This window comes from Microplitis demolitor, chromosome 2 (genome assembly GCF_026212275.2).
Source record: "Microplitis demolitor isolate Queensland-Clemson2020A chromosome 2, iyMicDemo2.1a, whole genome shotgun sequence".
Taxonomy (NCBI): Eukaryota; Metazoa; Arthropoda; class Insecta; order Hymenoptera; family Braconidae; genus Microplitis; species Microplitis demolitor.
This window is the reverse complement of record NC_068546.1, coordinates 8,348,386-8,368,218: the sequence shown is the minus strand read 5'-3', so window position 1 is coordinate 8,368,218 and position 19,833 is coordinate 8,348,386. Positions and strand designations below refer to the sequence as shown.

The 19,833-nt window shown below is 30.4% G+C and overlaps 2 protein-coding genes across 3 annotated transcripts in view; one reads left to right on the top strand and one right to left on the bottom strand.

The window, feature by feature from the left end:
- LOC103572009 (damage-control phosphatase ARMT1) overlaps positions 1 to 5,619 on the top strand; it is a 46,459-nt gene extending 40,840 nt beyond the window's left edge. For both annotated transcript variants that reach the window (XM_014442936.2, XM_053736848.1), the window contains exon 6: positions 5,051 to 5,619. In XM_014442936.2, the coding sequence (XP_014298422.1) occupies positions 5,051 to 5,407 (357 nt within the window). In that variant the 3' untranslated portion in view covers positions 5,408 to 5,619. The remainder of the gene's footprint in view (positions 1 to 5,050) is intronic.
- A 409-nt stretch (positions 5,620 to 6,028) lies between these two features.
- The window catches only part of LOC103572270 (Golgi phosphoprotein 3 homolog sauron), a 48,584-nt gene continuing 34,779 nt past the window's right edge, over positions 6,029 to 19,833 (bottom strand). The window contains exon 5 of the mRNA XM_014442933.2: positions 6,029 to 6,393. The gene's annotated coding sequence lies outside the window, so the exon portion shown is untranslated. The remainder of the gene's footprint in view (positions 6,394 to 19,833) is intronic.

The following is a 19,833-nucleotide window of genomic DNA, read 5'->3' as shown; positions in this document are numbered from 1 at the left end:
TTCTCCGTGTAGGTATAAAAACCGACAGGTATAAAAATACAACAACATTCAGTTTAAAAAATAAAAAAAAACCAAAAAAAAAAATTTAATACCTCCCCCCCCCCCCTAATGTAAACACGTGCAATTTTTTTTTTTATTTACTTCATTTTATTACTTATTATGATTAAATATGTGTTCTGATAATTTTATTCAATTAAAAGAAAAATGCACGTGTAAAGGACCTAAAAATGATATAAAAAAGTAAATATTATCAATTCTTATCACCATATATTTATGAGAGAACTTATTAATGATTTAGTTTCTAAATTATAGCTTTAGAAAAACAGTGGATGAAAAAAGTCAAAAATACGTGAAAATATATTTGAAATACGCGCGTCACTTTTTAAATTTCTAGTATTCGCGTTTCTCGCAGAGATATCGATAGTTAAAGTTTAAAGTTGCCGTATGTCTGCTAAATTCACACTCGTCTATGTCTACGGTATAGATATACGGTAGGCTCGCGCCATGACACTTCACACATATACATGTGTTTAAACGTGTACTTGGCGCGAGACACTACCGTATCTCCTGGTTTAGTAGTGATATTTGGGCAGTCACGTAGTGATTGCAGGGTTGCTCGTATACATTGATCATTCTTTTTTTAAATGAAAATTAAAATGACTTTCATTTCTCATTTTAAAAAAAATTAATTATCAGAATCATTTCTATTATTAATTTTTTTAATAATAATAATTGTAATTTTTTTAATTGAAAAATTTGCAACCCTGAATGTAAGTTAAAAAAATATTTCGATGGTAAGTAAAACGCAGAGCGTTTGAGGTGTACAATAATAAGTTGTGAGTCGTATAAAAAATATGAGAGCTGTAATCGCATACTTTGGCGTGAAACGTCTTATAGAAATAAATACGGGTTATAAATAAACTTTTTAAATGTCATGCTATGAGACTCGTAGGAGTAAGTAAATTCCTGAAGGGTACTTTCTTATGCTGACTTTAGAGATTGAAAATACCTCTACCTTTGATGGTATCAGCTAATAGTATTCTGCAAATTATTACAAAGTAATATGTATTAAAATATTATCAGTATTTAGATTCATCTTCAAGCCATCATGTTTCTGTAAAATGACAGAAATTATATTATGACAGAGAGATTATTCTTGCCAAGTCTGGTCGCACCGAATATTATAGTCGAATAATAGGGCGCCACTGGAAGATGGACTCGGCCTTTCAGAACCGGAAGTTGTATGATTTTATTTTAATTAAATTAGATTAATTTACTACTCAGGGTCGTTTGTAATATTTTGTGAGAGAGGAGAGGAATCGTAGAATAGGCTGAAATAATGTTAATCCAAATTAAATTAAATTAAGCACCTTGCTTTATTTTATCAACCTTATAACAATAATTATTTCTTATGAGAAACTAATATACTTATGACAAACTAATGTGTCCCCTGGACATTACTTATGACAAACTAAATTTCCTTATGACAAACTAAATTTTCTCGTCTCCCGGACGGTTACTTATGACAAACTAAATTGCGTCCCCTGGACGTTTTCTTATGGCAAACTAATATGCGTCCCCTGGACGTTTTCCACACCCACACACTCACAATAAAATACATCTCGTCCCCTGGACGGTAAACCTTAATTTTAATTTAAAAATCATCCCCTGGATGTATAATTATTTAAAAGAACTTAACCTGTCCACCGGACCTAAATCACAGACACAGTTTTCCCTTACTCTAATTGACTCTACTTTACTTTATTTAATTTCATGACATCACTTTCTTATACTCAATTAATAGACTCTATATTTCCAATATAAAAATTTCACTAATAAAATTTCCAGTATACAAATTTCACAATTATTTAATTCTCATTTATTTCCACTGATTTATTTAATTCACTTTATATTCATTAATTAATTAATTTTGGTGTTGATTTAATTATTAATTAATTAGTTTTTCACTGATAAATTTTCCTTAACATTTGCTTCCAAAATTTATATAGTTAATTTACTCAAATTTCTCTGATAAATATCCTTACTACGTACTTCAATACTCAACTCAATTTACTATCAAAATAATCCGTTCTTAACTTTTACTCGACATAATTTTACCGTAAATTTTCTAGCGTCTTAAAATTCTGATTTTCGATTTTATAATTTTAATAAGAATTATTTTAAAAATATTTTGTGACTAAATTTACGACTAGAATTACGTTTAAAATTGACTAGAAGATTCGGCCAGTGAATTGGCGCCGCAAGGCCTGAAATTACGATTTTATAACACGGAAAATTTGATCTAGAGTGGCCGACAGGCTTGAGATACTTTTGTAATTGATGGAATTTAATTGAATTTATTTATTGAATAATTTATGCGGAAAATTATTTTATTCCAGCCGAGAGGCCTCGAATAGAATAATTTTAGAGTTCAGACATAATGGCGAGTACACGTCAAAGAATTTACGGAAATTTCGAGAACACGAGACGCGTGGTTAAACTAGCCGACGGGCCTTGAGCTACAAATCTATTTCACGTAACCAGCAGAAGGATATTAAGTAAATTAATTATAATTAATTCGGCCATCTAATAATTAATTTAGAGGCCTTAATTAATTATAAAATTTATCTTGAGGAAAACTCCAGTCTACGCTGAGGAAGGTATCTGGTGGTCTTGTCGACTCCTCTAGTTTTCTCTTCGCTGGTCTGCACTCTCTCTCATCACTCAGGAGTTTCAATTGGTAATCTGTCAATAATCAGTCCGCATTAGTAATTTGTTAAATTATTTTTTTTTTGTAGGTATCGGCCTAAAGGCATAATAATTAATTCACAGTTAAATATTAGTTAATGAATCGCCTCGTTCCACGTGAAGCGTGAAAGGACATATATATTTACCTGGTGATGGCTAATTGCGTCCGGTAGTTCTCGTCGTCTGGACAACTCTGTCTATTTCACGTTCCGCAGTCCCTTATATCATTTCACTTCAATTCACTTCCCCGGAAACCTATTCCTACTTTCTTAGACTAAGGAAATGACGAACGGACGGGCCGTAGTGATCCATGCGACACCCGGTGTCTAGTCGCATCACTAACTCGCAACTTACGAGGTCGTTGGCCGGTTATTGGCGGGAACGAAATTCAAATTCAAATTAATTAATTATATATGTTCTTTAAGTTTACCCTGTTACAATATCTAACTTGTTTTTCACATGGACTTTTGAAATCGTTTAAGACAAAATAATATGACGGAGAACCTCTCCTTCAGGAAACAAACCCGTAACTCTAGCGACCTAACCTTTAGGGCGCCACTGGAAGTATTTCGGCTTTCCAGTACCGGAAATGACTAGTCTCGAGAGCTGGATCGTGGAATGAATGCATTTGCTACAGTTATTATAGATTCGGCGAGTAGAATATTAGGAATTAATAATACCTCTTTCACATTTATTCTTTTCTTTATTTAAATAGTTACATAATATTTTATATCTCACACACACTTCCCCACACTATTGATCGTGGAATATCTCCTACATACACACAAGTCCCCTAGACGATTTTATTGATCCCCTGAATCTTGATGAATCTTTGTCCCCTGGACGATTTTGTTCACGTAATTTTATAACCAATTGACCCGATGCGCAAGTCCCCTGGACTCTCAACACCTAAGATGATGTATGTATCCTGTATATCCACGTCGCGTACACGTGTATCCACTGGACTCCCACCGTGTTCTCGCAATTGGTAATAATAGCTAGATCGGAATCAGACCACCAGCCACGACTTCCGTCTGCTTTTACCTTGGTTCCTGCGCCACTTGCTTAGAGTCTGGTCTTCCTGGTCTTCGTTCCTTAATGGCACTGGTGCTGGATCCAATGATAGTTGACGTGTAAAGTTTAGGAAGCAAGCTACCAGCCAACGCTTACCTAGATCTCGACGTAAAACATACTCTAATGGCTATAACTGCTGGATACCCTCCAACGCAAGTTGTAGTTTGATTGGCACGAGCTACCAGCCGACGTTATCACTCTGTTCCCAAGAGGTCTTAACCTCGAGGGAAGAGACTGACTCTCATCTCTGGGCTAAAACAGCCCCTTATATACCGTCTGAGCTTACCCCTTCAGGAAGACACCTTACTTCTTCAGGAAGACACCTGACCATTGACGTCGATCGGTGATTCCTTTTCCTTTCGTTCGTTAATTTAAAGAGCTCTTACCGACTAATTAACTTATTTGACTAACTATATCTAAATCGGAAAATGTACACTCTGTGTAAATTTCAGCATGCACAGAGACCCAAAGCAACGAGTCGACAATATTTTCCCTGTCACAATATAGTACCCATCAATTTTAAGAAAATCAATATGGAGTAATCTATTTTCAAATATAATGTCGATGTTGATGCCAATTTTGAACGAAGCTCATTCTTTCAAGCAGCTATATACTTGGTCCTTCAAGCCGGATCCTTGTGCTATTCACGTACAACCTTGTCTTTATAAACACTACGCTAATCTCCTATTAAATTATCAATCTCTATGTTCTATATTCGCTCTGCAGTCATAATATTTTCCCAATAAATAACTTTTAAATTTAAGACAACTACTTATTGAGTTAATATCTGTTTTTACGTTAAATTAATTGAATTTAACTTGCCGCGTATCAGTCGCATTCGCTGAGACCACGTGCTTAATTTTAAACGTGATTTTTTATGACAGTTGCATTTGCTGCTTATTCTACTGTTGTCGCATTCGCTGTTTCAAAATATTTTACCATTAAATATTTGTGTAAAAAGTGTAAATAAAACCAACTAAATTAGATATTTAAAATCTTGTGTTTATTGTTAATTATTAAATTTAGCACACCTACACCAGAAATCCTTTGCGTATTCTCTTCCTCAAAATTTTGGTGAGTGGAGTGACTATTCATTCGACATAAAATTTAAAATATATCTTATGAGCATAAGAAAGTACCTTAAAATTTTTTAGTAGAAATCGACATAAAAACAGCCTTTCCATACATATTAAAACGAACTTAACAGCTTTTTATGAAATTTTTGCAGATTGAATCTTTTTGGACGGAACCATATGATTTTTCGGAAATGAAAATCCAGTCACCGAAATTGTATGAAAAATTATCTGAAGCTACCTTAGTTATGTTTAAAGGAGATTTGAATTATCGAAAACTATTGGGAGATATTAACTGGGACTATACGACTGATTTAAAAACAGCATTGCGAGGATTCCAACCAACCAATATAGTCACGCTAAGAACAATAAAAGCTGACTTGATTGTTGGATTATCTCATGAAAAAGTTGATAAACTATTCAGTAAACAAGAAGATTGGATGATTACAGGCCAGTATGGTCTAATCCATGTTCTTCTTGACGATAATGAGTTGCGAAACAATTCCAAATAATATTTTCTAATACTATTCAGATGCCAAATTGATAATTTTGCAATTTATTATCCAATAGAATTTTTCAAAAAAATTCAATTGTAGACAATTTATACTTTTTCCATCTTATAGGCATGACATCAATAGAAATAGAAAAACTTCTGATCTTACTCTATGTGAAATCATATTTATTTCATTAACTTTAATAATACAATCACTAAAAAATATGAAATTAAATAACTATGGTCTGTAAATATATAATATTTTTGTAATCTATAAATATTTGTACAATTATTTATTCTCTATTAAATAATACAATGATATTTTTTAATGTTTAACAGAAATATTTCGCTGACAATGATAAAATTATTGATAAATCAATTTATATTGCTGTCATATTTTCAAATAATTGGATTTTATGATGCATTTTAAATCAAACTATGGTTTAGTAAAATATCGTCAATTAATTGAATTAATTATAATATAAATTAATTAAAATGCGGAGTAATTATAAGTGAAAGATACATTTTCAAAATATAGATAACATAAATTATAATTTGTGCTATAAACTAAAATATTATATTAAATGTATATTAATCTATCACACCTTCGAATTATTAATGAATTTCTAAGGAATATTAATTTACAATTTTATCATATAAATTGAAATCAGTGCTGGAATGACTTTCATAGCATGGGCATTGATAAGATTATCATCAAGAATAATTCGTTTAAATATGTGTTTAATAATGTACTCACGGTTTCATTTATATATTTTAATTTGATTACTTACAATACATAAACATAATATTTTCTCAATAACAATTTATATTAAAAAAAAAAAAATTGCGGTGAGAAATATATTATCATATTCTTTCTGCAAAATTTCTGGCCAGTAAAATGTTGGGAAGATGAATCATTGGGGAAGAAGTTTTCTATCCAAAGTGGTAAAATTAGAATACTTCCAACCACTTGATCGTAATTTATGTCACGTTTAGAGTAGACTCCTGTCAACATACCAATAAAAATGACTTATTTAATTTATTAGCCAATTTTTTATTATTTACTAAAAAAAAAATTAAATAAATGTATCATTCTATTTTTCAAATAATTGTATTCCAAAAAAATTATAAAATATGTATTTCTGACACATTTATCTAAATTTTTTAGATGGTGTAAAAATTTATTTGTACGTATTAATTTTTATAAAATTTTAGAAAGAAAGTAATTATTTATTCATGAGAAACCGGTAAATGCTTTCTCAAAGGAACTAAAAACACGATTTCAATAACTATTTTCGTCAATACGTTTACGCTTGACAGCAGCAATAAGTTTTAGAGCTGTTAAAGGGGATACCCATTGTAAAAAATAAAAAAAAAAAAAGTTTTTTTTTGTTTTAATTCAAAGTTTATACATTCGAAAATATGTTTAGAAAATTTGGAATCAAAATTCCTAAAATAAACTGAGTTACAGTCATTGATGTAAGTATGAAGATTTTAAAAGATACATGTTTTTACAGTAAGAGAAAAGAACCAAAACCTTCTGTTACGTTCCCGTAATATTTTATTGATTAAATTAAATTAATTATTTTTAATTAAATAATTTTATACAATGAAACGGAAATCGGTTATGATAAGAGAGTCGCCGTGGCTCGCGGGTAGGCAAAACAGATGACGATGCATGAGACCCGGGCTACGACGATTCTCTCACAGGTTCCCTGAGATGCAGCGTCAAAATTTTGTCAACTCTGTTGGCTTTATTATATTTTTATAATGACGAAATAGTCAGTCCTTCGAGAGAGCTCATGGAGCTCGAACCTCTGCTCTCTAGCCTTAATAAATTACAATTAATCTTAAATTAATCCAACCTTATTTTGGGCTGCCATTAGGCAGCCCAATACCCTACGACTCCATGGTTATTTTGGGCGCTGCTACCGGCAGCCCAATAATCCAAAAATCATCAATTAAATATTGGGCGCTGATACCGGCTGCCCAATAATTTATCCAGTCCTGGACACTGCCACCGGCTGTCCAGAATACCTCAAATCCTGCATCCTCATAAATAATATGGAGACCGGATCGCGAACATATTTTAAAATCGCGAAAATCAAATAAAATTAATAATTAATAAAATAATCGACGACCACGGCCCACCAGGGGTCTATAGACACTCTAACGAGGCCAAACCTGGATAAAATTAAATAATTAAAAATTATTTTGATTTTTAATTAATTTTGGGTAATTTCCCAAAACGTAACACTTCAAACACGTTTTAGTCGAAACGACTTTTTTCGAAATGGTTGCATCGATGACTCGAGCAATTATCAACCAATTTTTAACTTTTCATTTTGTTTTACTCGTTTTGGCAATAGCTAAGGTTAAGCGTAGCCGATTTTTTTAATTTTGATTTTTATTACTTTTTAAGACTGCTTGAATACAAAAAAAAATGTAGGCATCGGTTGACTCTGCGGGCCAGCACCGAAACTTCCCGCTGTTTTCAAGCTCAAAGAGCTCAAAAACATTGTTGTGGATGCATTTTCGAGCTCTTTGAGTTAGAAAATACTTTTGGATGCCATTGTTTCCTTATGAGCTTTTCAAACTCAAACACATTATAGTACATTATATCATGATTTATCTGGGGAAAATGACATAAAATGATATCTTTTAAACTAATTAACAAATTTTGATGTGAACGCTCTATAACTTTTTAACTAATGAACTGATTTGGATGGTTAAAGCGGCAATCGAAAGGTCTTGTTGGCCATCAACTTTCCTGAAAATTTCAGATCATTTCATCAAATAGATTCGAAAATATTTGCGAATTCTGGAAAAAAAAAAAAAAAAAAAAATTCTTGCCTTTTTTTTATTTCTCAGAAATGACTTGAATGATCGACTTCAAAGTTTATACAACTGTAGAGATTGAAAAAACGCGTCGATTGCCGCCTCAACCATCTCAATCAATTAATGCGTTTGAAGGATATCGTTGGAGAAAGAAATAGTAAAAAACGAGTTTTTTTTCCAAATATCTTCGAAACAACTAAACCGATCGATTGCAAATTTTAATGCGTTCCAGAATTTAATGAAACGCGCCGATTGCCACCTCAAGTGTAAAAATCGTTTAAAAGATATCGGCCTTAAAAAGTTAAAAAAGTAACATTTCATGGTATTTTTTTCCGGATAAATCAAAATATAAAGTACTAAAATGTGTTTGAAATCATACCAACTTTTCTTCTTTATGGTCTCTTTCGATCATCATATAATTTAATCTATCTTAATCTTTAGTTTAAATCGAAAAAATCAAAAAAAATAGAAAAAACACCGTTTTTAATCATTTCCTCGGATATTTCATTTATTATTGCTCTAACCTTAGTCAAAACTCATTTAAACTTTGATTTTGACGACTGACATTGATTTCTGCCTCAATACATTCATTTTATTGAACATAATTAGGAATAAAAATTAAAAAACCGCTTCTTCATTAATGATTTTCGATTCTTAAATTTTCAAATTTTAGCATAAACCGTAAGTTGTTAGAGCTCGCAAAGGTCGAAAAAAAAAAACAATCGCATAAAATAGCATTTTTGAACTCGAAGAGCTCGAAAACAGCGGGAAGTTTTGGGGCTGGCTCACAGGGCCAATCGACGCCCAGATTTTTTTTTTTTTTTCGGTAATATATAATAAAATTTTGATTACTCTGATGAAGAAAAATTTTTCAATAGAGTAACTAAAGCAGATAAGCGATTTCCGCGAACACCGTCGTGGCTCGTAGTCTAAACTCATGACGAGGCATGAGACCCGGGCCTCGACGACGTTCTCTAGGGTAACCTGAGATGCGACACTGGACGATTTATAATTTTATAATTTTTTTGTACTGGATTTGCGAAGACAGAACAGTCAGTCAGCCGGCGAACATCTAAGGCTCCGGACCTCTGCCTGGTGACCGACTGACTTTAAATTTAATGTTTTATTTAAATATGTACTTGAATTCATTTTAACTTTTGTATTATTTAAATTTGAATCCTTCAAACAAAATTTAAGAACTATGAGAGTCGAACAGTGACATTACAGGAGGTCTATCGATTTTCCAATGATATCTACCTAGAAAATATTCAATTCTTATTTTATTAAATAGTAAAAACAATTGGGTTAGAATGTTTCACGAGGTAAATTGTTATTTTTTTAATTTTCTGACACCGATATTTTTTCAACTAATTACCCAATTCTGGCGTTCAGTGTGGCAATGATGCGTTTTATTGAGTTCTAGAGCTGATTAGATTTTAAAATCGATCGGTCGAGCCGTTTTTGAAAAATTACCAAAAAAAAATAAATAATTTAATTTTTTTTTTTTCAGGGAAGTTGGAAAATTTTCTCAGTCAGAAACGTGTTCTCTCTCTGAAAGGTTAACGTGTCGATTCTTTTTTTTTATCTGAAACGTATTTTTTTGTTTTTTTATTTCGCGAAAAATTATTCAAATAACTATTAATATAAATGTCATAATGTATTATACAATATACTGTATGCAATCAAAAAAGATACTTGTCACTTTGTCATATGATAGAAGAGTACTCGAAAAATCGTGTTCAAATTTGGAATATAACAATTCTAAAATATCTTTTTTACCAGGAATACTACATGTAGCTGAGCGCGATCTCGTGGCGAGCACCGAACTACTCCCACTGCTGCTGCCTAACACCGGTGACTTTCCCCTTCTCCATATCTATCTTTTCTCCTAAGAAATTTTTTTTCTTGGCTTAAGCAATTTTTGTTGTCTTGGCCGAAGCATACAAAAATAGGAGAGAGGTGCTGCAGTTGTAACAAGGGGCAGTTGTAATATTCAATGAAAAGCTAGTACAAAAACTAAAAATTATTGTTATTCTTTTTTTAACTTGTTCAAAATAGTAAATTATTGATTAGATCAAAGTTTCAGTTATTAATCTTGTTCCAAAATGAAAATATTGAGAATTATTGAAAATATGCGTGAAAACTTTTTTTTTGTGCGCTTCACAATTTTTAATAACAAATTTGTTTTCTAATGTTATGATGTGAGACTTGTATTCATGCTTTATGGAACATATCAAGAGTATTGTATAATCGAATTTTATGTCAATTTACTGATTTTTGTTATTGTAATTATTAGGTGTACAAAAAAGTTCTACCCGTTTTTCAAAGATGGAGTTATCTAACAGCTATTTATAGGTTAGCTATGAATACGTATATGTACATGCACAGCTGTTTGTACTCTTCAAATTCATCAAACTTTTAATATATTAATCTTCGATATATATATTTTTTTATTAAGTTAAAAATGGAAGTAAGTAATGAGCATATCCGCTATTGTCTTTTATATGAATTTCATCAAGGAAAAAGTGCTGCTGAAGCTCAAAGAATAATCTGTGCAACTTATGGTGACAGTGTTATTGATGACAGTACTTGTCGAAGATGGTTTCGGAAATTCACAAACGGAGATTTTAATTTAAATGATAAACCACGCTCTGGAAGACCTTCAACAATCAGTGACGAGAAATTGGAAGAATTACTGAATCAAGATTCTGCACAAACACAACAAGAACTTGCGAAAAAGTTAAACGTTACTCAACAAGCTATTTCTGAAAGATTACATGCTTTAGGTAAGATTCAAAAAGAAGGAAAATGGGTACCTCATGAATTAACTCCAGAACAACGAGAGAGACGAGTTGACACCTGCCTGTCGTTGCTTTCACGACATAAAAAAAAAAGTTTTTTGTGGAAACTTGTAACAGGGGACGAAAAGTGGGTTTACTATGAGAATCCTAAACGTCGAAAACATTGGGTAGACCCAGGACAACCAACGACATCAACACCAAAACGTAATGTTTTTGGGAAAAAAATATTGCTTTGTATTTGGTGGGATGAGTGGGGCGTGCTATATTATGAGTTACTCAAACCAGGAGAAACCGTTACTGGAGAACGCTACAGTTGTCAATTAAAAAAATTAGCAGATGAAATCAACAGTAAAAGACGATTTGCGGGACAAAAACCTCGACCAGTGATACTGCAGCATGATAACGCTAGGCCTCATAGAAGTTCAATCGTCCACCACACTATAAATGATTTACAGATTATAGATGATTTCATTTCGACAAAAGATCAAGCCTTTTATCGCCGTGGGATCCATCAGTTGCCTGAGCGTTGGCAAAGGGTAGTAGATGCTGATGGTGGTTATTTTGATTAAAATTTGTATTTTATTTAAAATTTTTAAATATATTTTTTTTTGACAAAAAACGGGTAGAACTTTTTTGTACACCTAATAGATTTTTATTAAGAATTCTGCGTGAGGGTTAATTGTAACATTTGAACGAGTAGCAATTGTAACACTCAGAGTCGTGTATGAGATCTGCGCAAATTAGATGCGCCACAAATCTACTCTGGGATAGTGTAGTTTTAATATTTATAAATGTTTAATAATTTATATTGAAGATACAAATATATGTGCTACTTTAAGTTTAAATACTTAACTTTAAGAGTTAATTAAGTGTAAAAGTATGTATTACGACGGAATAATAAAAGCAGTTTGGTGAAAAATATCTATTTCATTCCGTGTTACAACTGCCTCTGCACTGTGTTACAACTGTAACCCACGCGCGCCGCGATCTTGGCCCCTGACTTTAGTTAAATAAATTGAGTTTTAATAAGTTAACATTGACTTTTTACTAATTAACTAAGTCAGTCACATAAAAGATACTATTAACTAACTTTCTGACAGTTTGTAAATTTACTATCTTAAAAAAAAAAACAAATGGAATCGAAAAAATAAAATTTCATGTTACAACTGCAGCACCTTTTTTCTACTTACGTGAAAAATATAGTACTTGTTCCGAGAAATTTTATTTTCTTTAAGCAAAAAAATGCAATATTGCTACAAAAAAATAATGTATCTTGGTTAAAAAAATATGTCTTACTTTAAGAACTATAAGCTCTTGAAACACGTGAAAATTTTTTGATTTGAGCGTAAAAATATCTCAAAGTGAAAAAAAAACTTTAATTTGAGATAAAAATTTCAAGATGATTGTTTACTTGGTGCAAGTAAATTTTGATTTTCCGAATCGATCAAAAAAATTTTCTTAATTCAAGTTAACTGTTTTTTTTTTGTGCACACACACACACACGCACATACATACTGACCATCAAACATCATTCTGGAAATGGTCGGAATAGCTTCCTAGGACCGCAAAACGTCGACATCCGATGAAAACTCAATTTCTGAAAATCGGGGTGAAAGCAATAACTTCCCGAATTTTTTTAAATTTCTAATTTTTATAGCAGGAAGTTAAATTAAAAAATGCCAATCTGGTAGCCAGAATGGAGGGTAGATTTCTCAAAAACTTTCAGCAATGCCCTGATTTTTCGCTAGCTTGCGCTTAGTTTAAAACGAAGGCGGTTCTCATTCATTTTTACTAGGGTTGAAACTAATTTTCGTAGGTCAGTTTTTCAATTTGAGACTCTTAATCCACGATCCAAATATTGTTAGTATACTTGTGTATTTATATATTAATGGACGAACAATACTAATTTAATCGCGTATTACAGTTGGATTAGCAAGACTTTGCACTTCGGTTTTTTACCCTCACCATCAAAGCGCAATGTGTTAGGTATTCAATTTAGATGGTGGGCGTAAAAAGTAAAAATATCCAAAAGCTAAGTCTCGCTAATCCAGCTATACTAAAATCTCGGATTGACAAACTAGCTTTGACTAAACATGTTTATATCTATAAACCGAGTTATTGATATTACATTTAAAGTCTGCTTAATATTTGTGTATGCTGTGTATGCTAAGAAACGAAAATGTACATACATAATAAAATATATATTGATGAAAATATACACAATTCATCAGAAATTCGAGATTGATAAATTCATTAAAATTACTATAACGGCGTAAGCAAAAATTTAGAAATTAAAAAATAAAAATTTAAATATTAAGCTCAAAGATTTCTCATAGGATTGGTAGAGAATAATAACAGATTAATAAATAAATTGGTAAATAAGAGTTATAATTTATATTTATCTATTGCTAATAAATTTAAATACAATAGAGGTTAACCAGGCATATGACACCGGTGTAGAGAGATGACCAGGTGATTTTAAAACTTAATAATTAATGAAATTCATACATTAAAATAATGATGTACTAGTGTGATTAAAAAATTATTTTATTAACCAAAAAATAACGTTATTGAAATGAGATTATAATGTTTACTGCATACTTTATTAGTACCTATCTATCAGTTATATTTTTAAAGGTACAATTTGAAATGCATACGTTATCAGGGATTAAAACGATAATGAGTAATGTTCTTGATTCTGTCCAAACTCCAAAGGATAGAAAATTATTGGAAGAAATAGTCAAAACATTAAGTTTACCCGGGATAAAATATTTTAAACTGAAAAAAAAATAATTTTTTTTCTCGGCCGAGAATTAGCCGAAAAAAGGCCTAGGTAGTGAACACGAGGCCGAAGCTCGCTAGGCCAAAAAAAAGGCCGACAATGAAGCTTAAAAATGACTGACGTTAGAGCCGAGAATTTATATTATTATTATTATTTAAATGCTCAGGGGGTTTTCCCTGGTAGTCCGACTCTACCATGGGCTTCACCTGAGCTCCAAATTGTTACTGCTGCGATGCATCATCAACAAGATGATCAGCATGCGCAGCAGGCCAAGTTTCATTGCCTTAGGAGACGGAGGGATCCAAGAATTACAGCCTTTTGCATCCGCAAATTTTCAAAAATCTTATTCACAATGCATTTGTTTATAGCAATTATTTAAACAATGCAAGTAAAAATTTTTAAAAAATTATAGTTATGTAGCTTTTAGCGATAAAAATACAAATTAATAAAAATATTAAAAAAAAAAATTTTTTAATTACCTTATTTACGTTTTTCATTTTTCAATGCATTAGATTATTAATAAAAAAGTGAAAAATCAAAATTTTTTAATTTTTCCAACAGCGATCTTTTCTAAACCCTTTCAAAAATAGCTCCAAGAAGTAAAAAAAATTCTGGGTTTTTAGTTTACAAATAATCATAGTTTTTATGTAAACTTTCAACAGGTAAAAATTAACTAATTAACAAAAGCATAGTTAATTGAAAAATCGGGGTAAAAATTTTTTTTCAGCGGATTATTATTCATTCATGTGTTTTTAAATTACCAAATTTTTTTTAGTTCTTAATATTTATATTTAATCGGTTAAAATAATTTTTATTCATCATGCTATTGATTCGGTGGATACGCGTGCTCACGCCACTACCCGTTTTTAGTCTCATTTTCACCGCTAAATTAAAATTATAAATATTGTCGATACAATTCGAGGAGGTTTTTTAGGAAATTTCCTCCTCTTTAAGGATCTTTTTTTAAATTTTGGATACCTCAAATAGTTTCCGAAATATTTGCAAAAAACCAAACCCCCCTTTTTTTTTACTAAATTGTTTATAACTTTTACAATTTTTGCGAGCCCCAATTTTCCACTTAAACATTTTTTCTAGGTGCCATTTCGAATCGAATGAGACCAAAATCATAATTTTCGATGAAGTTAACAGGTTTTCGTCACAAAGGCACTTGTTAACTAGACTATTAATTTTCCTGAAATTTTCACTAAAACTATAGCAGGTGATAATTTTTTATTACATGATAGTGGTGGTGATGATCGTTTCCTAATTTTCACGACAATTCGTAATTTAGAATTGTTAGCTGAATGTCAGCAATGGGCAGGCGATGGAACTTTCAAGTGTGTGCCGGCAATTTTTCAACAATTGTATACAATACATGGATGGTTTAGTAATCGTCTTATTCCATTAGTATATATTTTAATGCCCCATAAAAATAAAGAAGTATATACTGCAGTATTCAACGTTCTTAAAGAACGTGAACCTAGATTAAATCCATCTACCATGATGATTGATTTTGAGATAGGAATGGAAAAAGCATTTAAAGCAAGTTTTCCTCGGGCAAAAATATTAGGCTGTATGTTTCACTTTGGACAGTGTATTTGGAGACATGTACAAGCAGCTGGTTTGCAAAAATTATACAATGATGACCCACAGTTTGCCATGTGTACTAAAAAATTAATTGCGTTAACTTTTATACCTACTGTTGATGTTGTTCGGGCATATAATTATTTATTAATAACAGATAAATTTATGCGATATAAGATACAGTTGGCACCAGTACTTAATTATTATGAATCAAATTGGATAGGTCAGCTTAAGCGTAATCGCCAACGTCGTGTAGCTAAATTTCCAATCGATGTATGGAATTGTTATGAATCGGTTGTTAATGATGAGCCAAGGACGAAGAACAATATTGAAGGATGGCACTCAGGATTTAATCGACGAGTTAATAGTAGCCATGTTGAGTTAGGAAAGTTGATTGATGTAATTAAAACAGAACAATCATCAACCAAAAATATTATTATTCAATATATTGCAGGCCGAGATATTATAAAGCCACGCCGTCGACCATACGTACAATATGACGAACGAATAAAAGCAATAGTTGCTGATTATTATTTCGATCGTATTGGTGATAATTTAAGTGGGCTCGCATACACTGTAGCAATTTAAAATTGAATCAATTCGTAAAATCAAAATAGCTAATGATTACTAATTGTGTTGAAATATTCACATAAAAAATATATTTCTTGCCAATGATAACATTTGAGTATACTTTGATATGATTAATCATGCTGATATGCATGTTGAATTCAATAAATTTTTCTCATCAATATAATGAAATGTTTAAAATTTTTTAGTATATTAATTATTTTATGTGTTGACATGAAATGGTGGCAATACGTTTTTATTACCAGGTTATTATTGCATCTGGTTATATTTGTGCTTAAATATTAATTACAAGGATATTATTGTGTCTTGTTATTTTTGACTACTTTTTATTGTGATGGTTATTAAAAACAGGGCATTTAGGACTGTAACCATTTCTGCCATCACAGGTTTATTATTATTATAATTATAATTATTATTATTATTATTATTATTATTATTATTATTATTATTAAAATAATTATTATTATTATAATAATTATTATAATTATAATTATAATTATTATTATTTCTTCTTCAGACTCAAAATTATCTTACTGGCAATGAAAACTTTGTTAATAAACAAGAAAGTAACAATGAGGCTGCTAAAACGGCAATCAAAAAAGGACATCAGACAATAATCATTATATCTAATGATAATCACGATAGTAGCATATCATTGCAACAATTGAAAGACAACATAGATGTTGCTAAATTAGGAGTTGGTGTAAATAGTGTAAGAAGCAAGCAAAATGGTAAATTAATTTTAGAGGTTGATAGTGAAGCAGATACAATTTCTATTGCAAATGAGATAAAAAATAAATTTGGTAATTCTTGTATCATAAAAATTATAGACAGAAAACAACCAAGAATAACAATTATTGGAGTTGAAGAAAATTTATTAAATATCAATGAAAAGGAATTTATATCAAATTTAATAAAACAAAATAACTTACAAAACTTTAAAAAGCCAGAAGAAACAATGAAGGTTGTAAAACGATTTTCAACAAAAAAAGGAACTGGTTCAATTATTTTACAATTAACGTCTGACATTCAAAAATTTTTATCTGATAAAAAAAATATAAAAATAGGATGGAGAAGTTATAAATTTTTTGACTTTATAAATGTGAAAAGATGTTTTAAATGTTGGGGCTAATTGTAAAAAGACAGAAGTATGTAGAAAGTGTGGAGATAATCATAAGGAAGCAGATTGCCAAAATAACTATAATAAATGTGTGAACTGTGTTAGATATGTACAAAAAACGAATGTAAGTAACTGGGACATAAATCATATGGCCACGGATCACAAATGCCAATACTATGAAAAAATATTAAGCTTTGAAAAGTCGAAAATTTTATACGAAGAACAATAGCAGAGACAGAATCAATCTAAAACGTATAAAGATGAATTGACTATAGTGTCTTTGAATACGTGTGGTTTCATTTATCACAAAGATGAGATAGAAAATTGGGTAATTTACAACAAACCAGATATTTTTTGTTTGAACGAAACTCATGTGACTGAAGATGTCACGGATAATGAAATAAAAATTCAAAATTATAATATATGTCGAACAAACACAACTAACAATAGAACTGGTGGACTTATTACTTATATTAAAAAAAATATTGATTTTAATGTATAAGCTAATAGTGATAATTTGATTGAAGGAGCATGGATAAATATAGTTCGAATAAAAGGGAGAAAGCAATTGACTGTATGCAATTTGTATCGTTCCCCAAATAGCAATATTAAGCATTTCCGTGATAATATTATTAAATTTTTAGAAAACTATATAGATGTAGACAGATTTGTTATCTTGGGTGATTTCAATGTAGATGTCAGTAAGAATAATAACTATGCAAAAAAACTAGTTAATGAATGTGCATTCTTAGGACTTAAACAAAAAATAACAAAACGAATTTTAAAATTACAACTGAAGTACTGAAGACTCCAAAGATAACTGATCATAATATAATTAAATTAAGTATTGACAATTCTAACGATGGATTAGTACAAAAAGTAGTTTATTCTACTCGAGATTTAAAAAAAAATTTTGACTACGATCTATTTAACTTAAGACTGGATAGTTAGATAAGTGATATTGTTTATAATTATGACTTAAATAAATTATCTATTGAATCTTTTGATAGATCAGTTGATAAAATTATTGATAGTATAAATCAGACTATGGACGAAGTTGCTCCTATAACACAAAAAATCAGAACACTTAAATTTCAAAATAAACCGTGGATAACCAAAGAAATTGTTAATAAAATGAAAATGAGAGATAAAATCTTTTATGCTGCGAAGAACAGTGGAAAAGCTGGTGATCTATTAAAGTATAAAAATCTCAGAAATGAGATAACAATGGATTTGAAAAATAGCAAAAGGAAATATTATGAACGTAATATAGATAAAAATAAATACAATTCTAAGCAAATGTGGACCAAGCTAAAAGAAATAATAGGTGACAAAAAAGTAATAACAGCTCAGTTAAACAATATAAATTTTAGTGGTGAAATGATATCTGATAAGAAAGTAATCGCTGATAAGTTCAATAGCTTTTTTGTCGACAGTATTGAAGAAATTATAACGGATATAGATGGTAATAATCACAATATAAATTATAAGTGTCCAGTGTACAATAATTATGATAGTAAATGGACTGAATTCGATGAAATTTCAACTATTGAAGTTAATAAAATAATAAATGGTTTAGATTGTAATAAAGGAGTTAACGATACTATCAACACTAATTTAATTATACAAATATGAAAATATGATGAAAGTATTATTCTATATATAATAAATAATTCTTTAAAAATGGGACACTTTCCTAATAACTGGAAAACATCAACTGTCATTCCAATACAAAAAATTAAAAATAGTGTAAAAGTAGAAGAATTTCGACCTATAAATACTCTGCCTATTTATGAACAAGTATTGGAACAAATTGTTAAAATACGATTAGAAAATTATATAGAAAGTAATAAATTATTAGATAAAAATGCTCTTGCGAGACAGCTCTGCAAAGTTCAATCATTGAGTGGAGAGAAGCATTTGATCTTGGTGAAATGGTTGGCGTTTTATACATTGTCTTTGCTAGAGCTTTTGAAACCATTCACAGACCTACCTTAATTGAAACATTGAATGAACTTGGAATAGGTGGAGTAGTACTCGACTGGTTTATATCATACCTTAATAACAGGAAGCAAAAAGTAAAGTTTAATAACACCATATCCGAAGAAATTGAAGTAAAGCATGGGGTCCCACAAGGCTCTAAACTTGGTTCACTATTATTTATTATTTACGTAAATGCTATAATTGAGAAGTTTAAAAATCTAAGAATGGTATGTAAATTGTTTGCTGATGACATGTGTTTATATATTGCTAGTAAATTCCTCAAAGAAATAGAAATAAAATTGAATGAAGGTTTGAAAATTCTACATGATTGGACAAAAGAAAACCAATTAAAAATCAACATGAAGAAAACAGTATTTTCTATTTTACATGATAAAAGAAGAAGTAACATAAGAAATAAGTGCAATGTAATATTTAACGATATAAAAGTCGAAGAAGTTTCGAAAGTTAAATATTTAGGAATAATTATTGATGTTAACTTAACTTTTAAGAATAATACAATTAATGTTATAAGCAAGGTTGCTAAAAAATTAAAAATACTACACCGTCTAAATAATTCAGTTAGTAATTATACAAAAAATATAATATACAAATCTATAATAGCACCACATTTAGAATACTGTAATACCTTAATGTTAAATTGTAATCAAGATGAAATGAATAAAATGCAAAAAGTCCAAAACAGAGCCATGCGACTAGTTTTAGGGTTAAACAAATACACAAGTATCAAA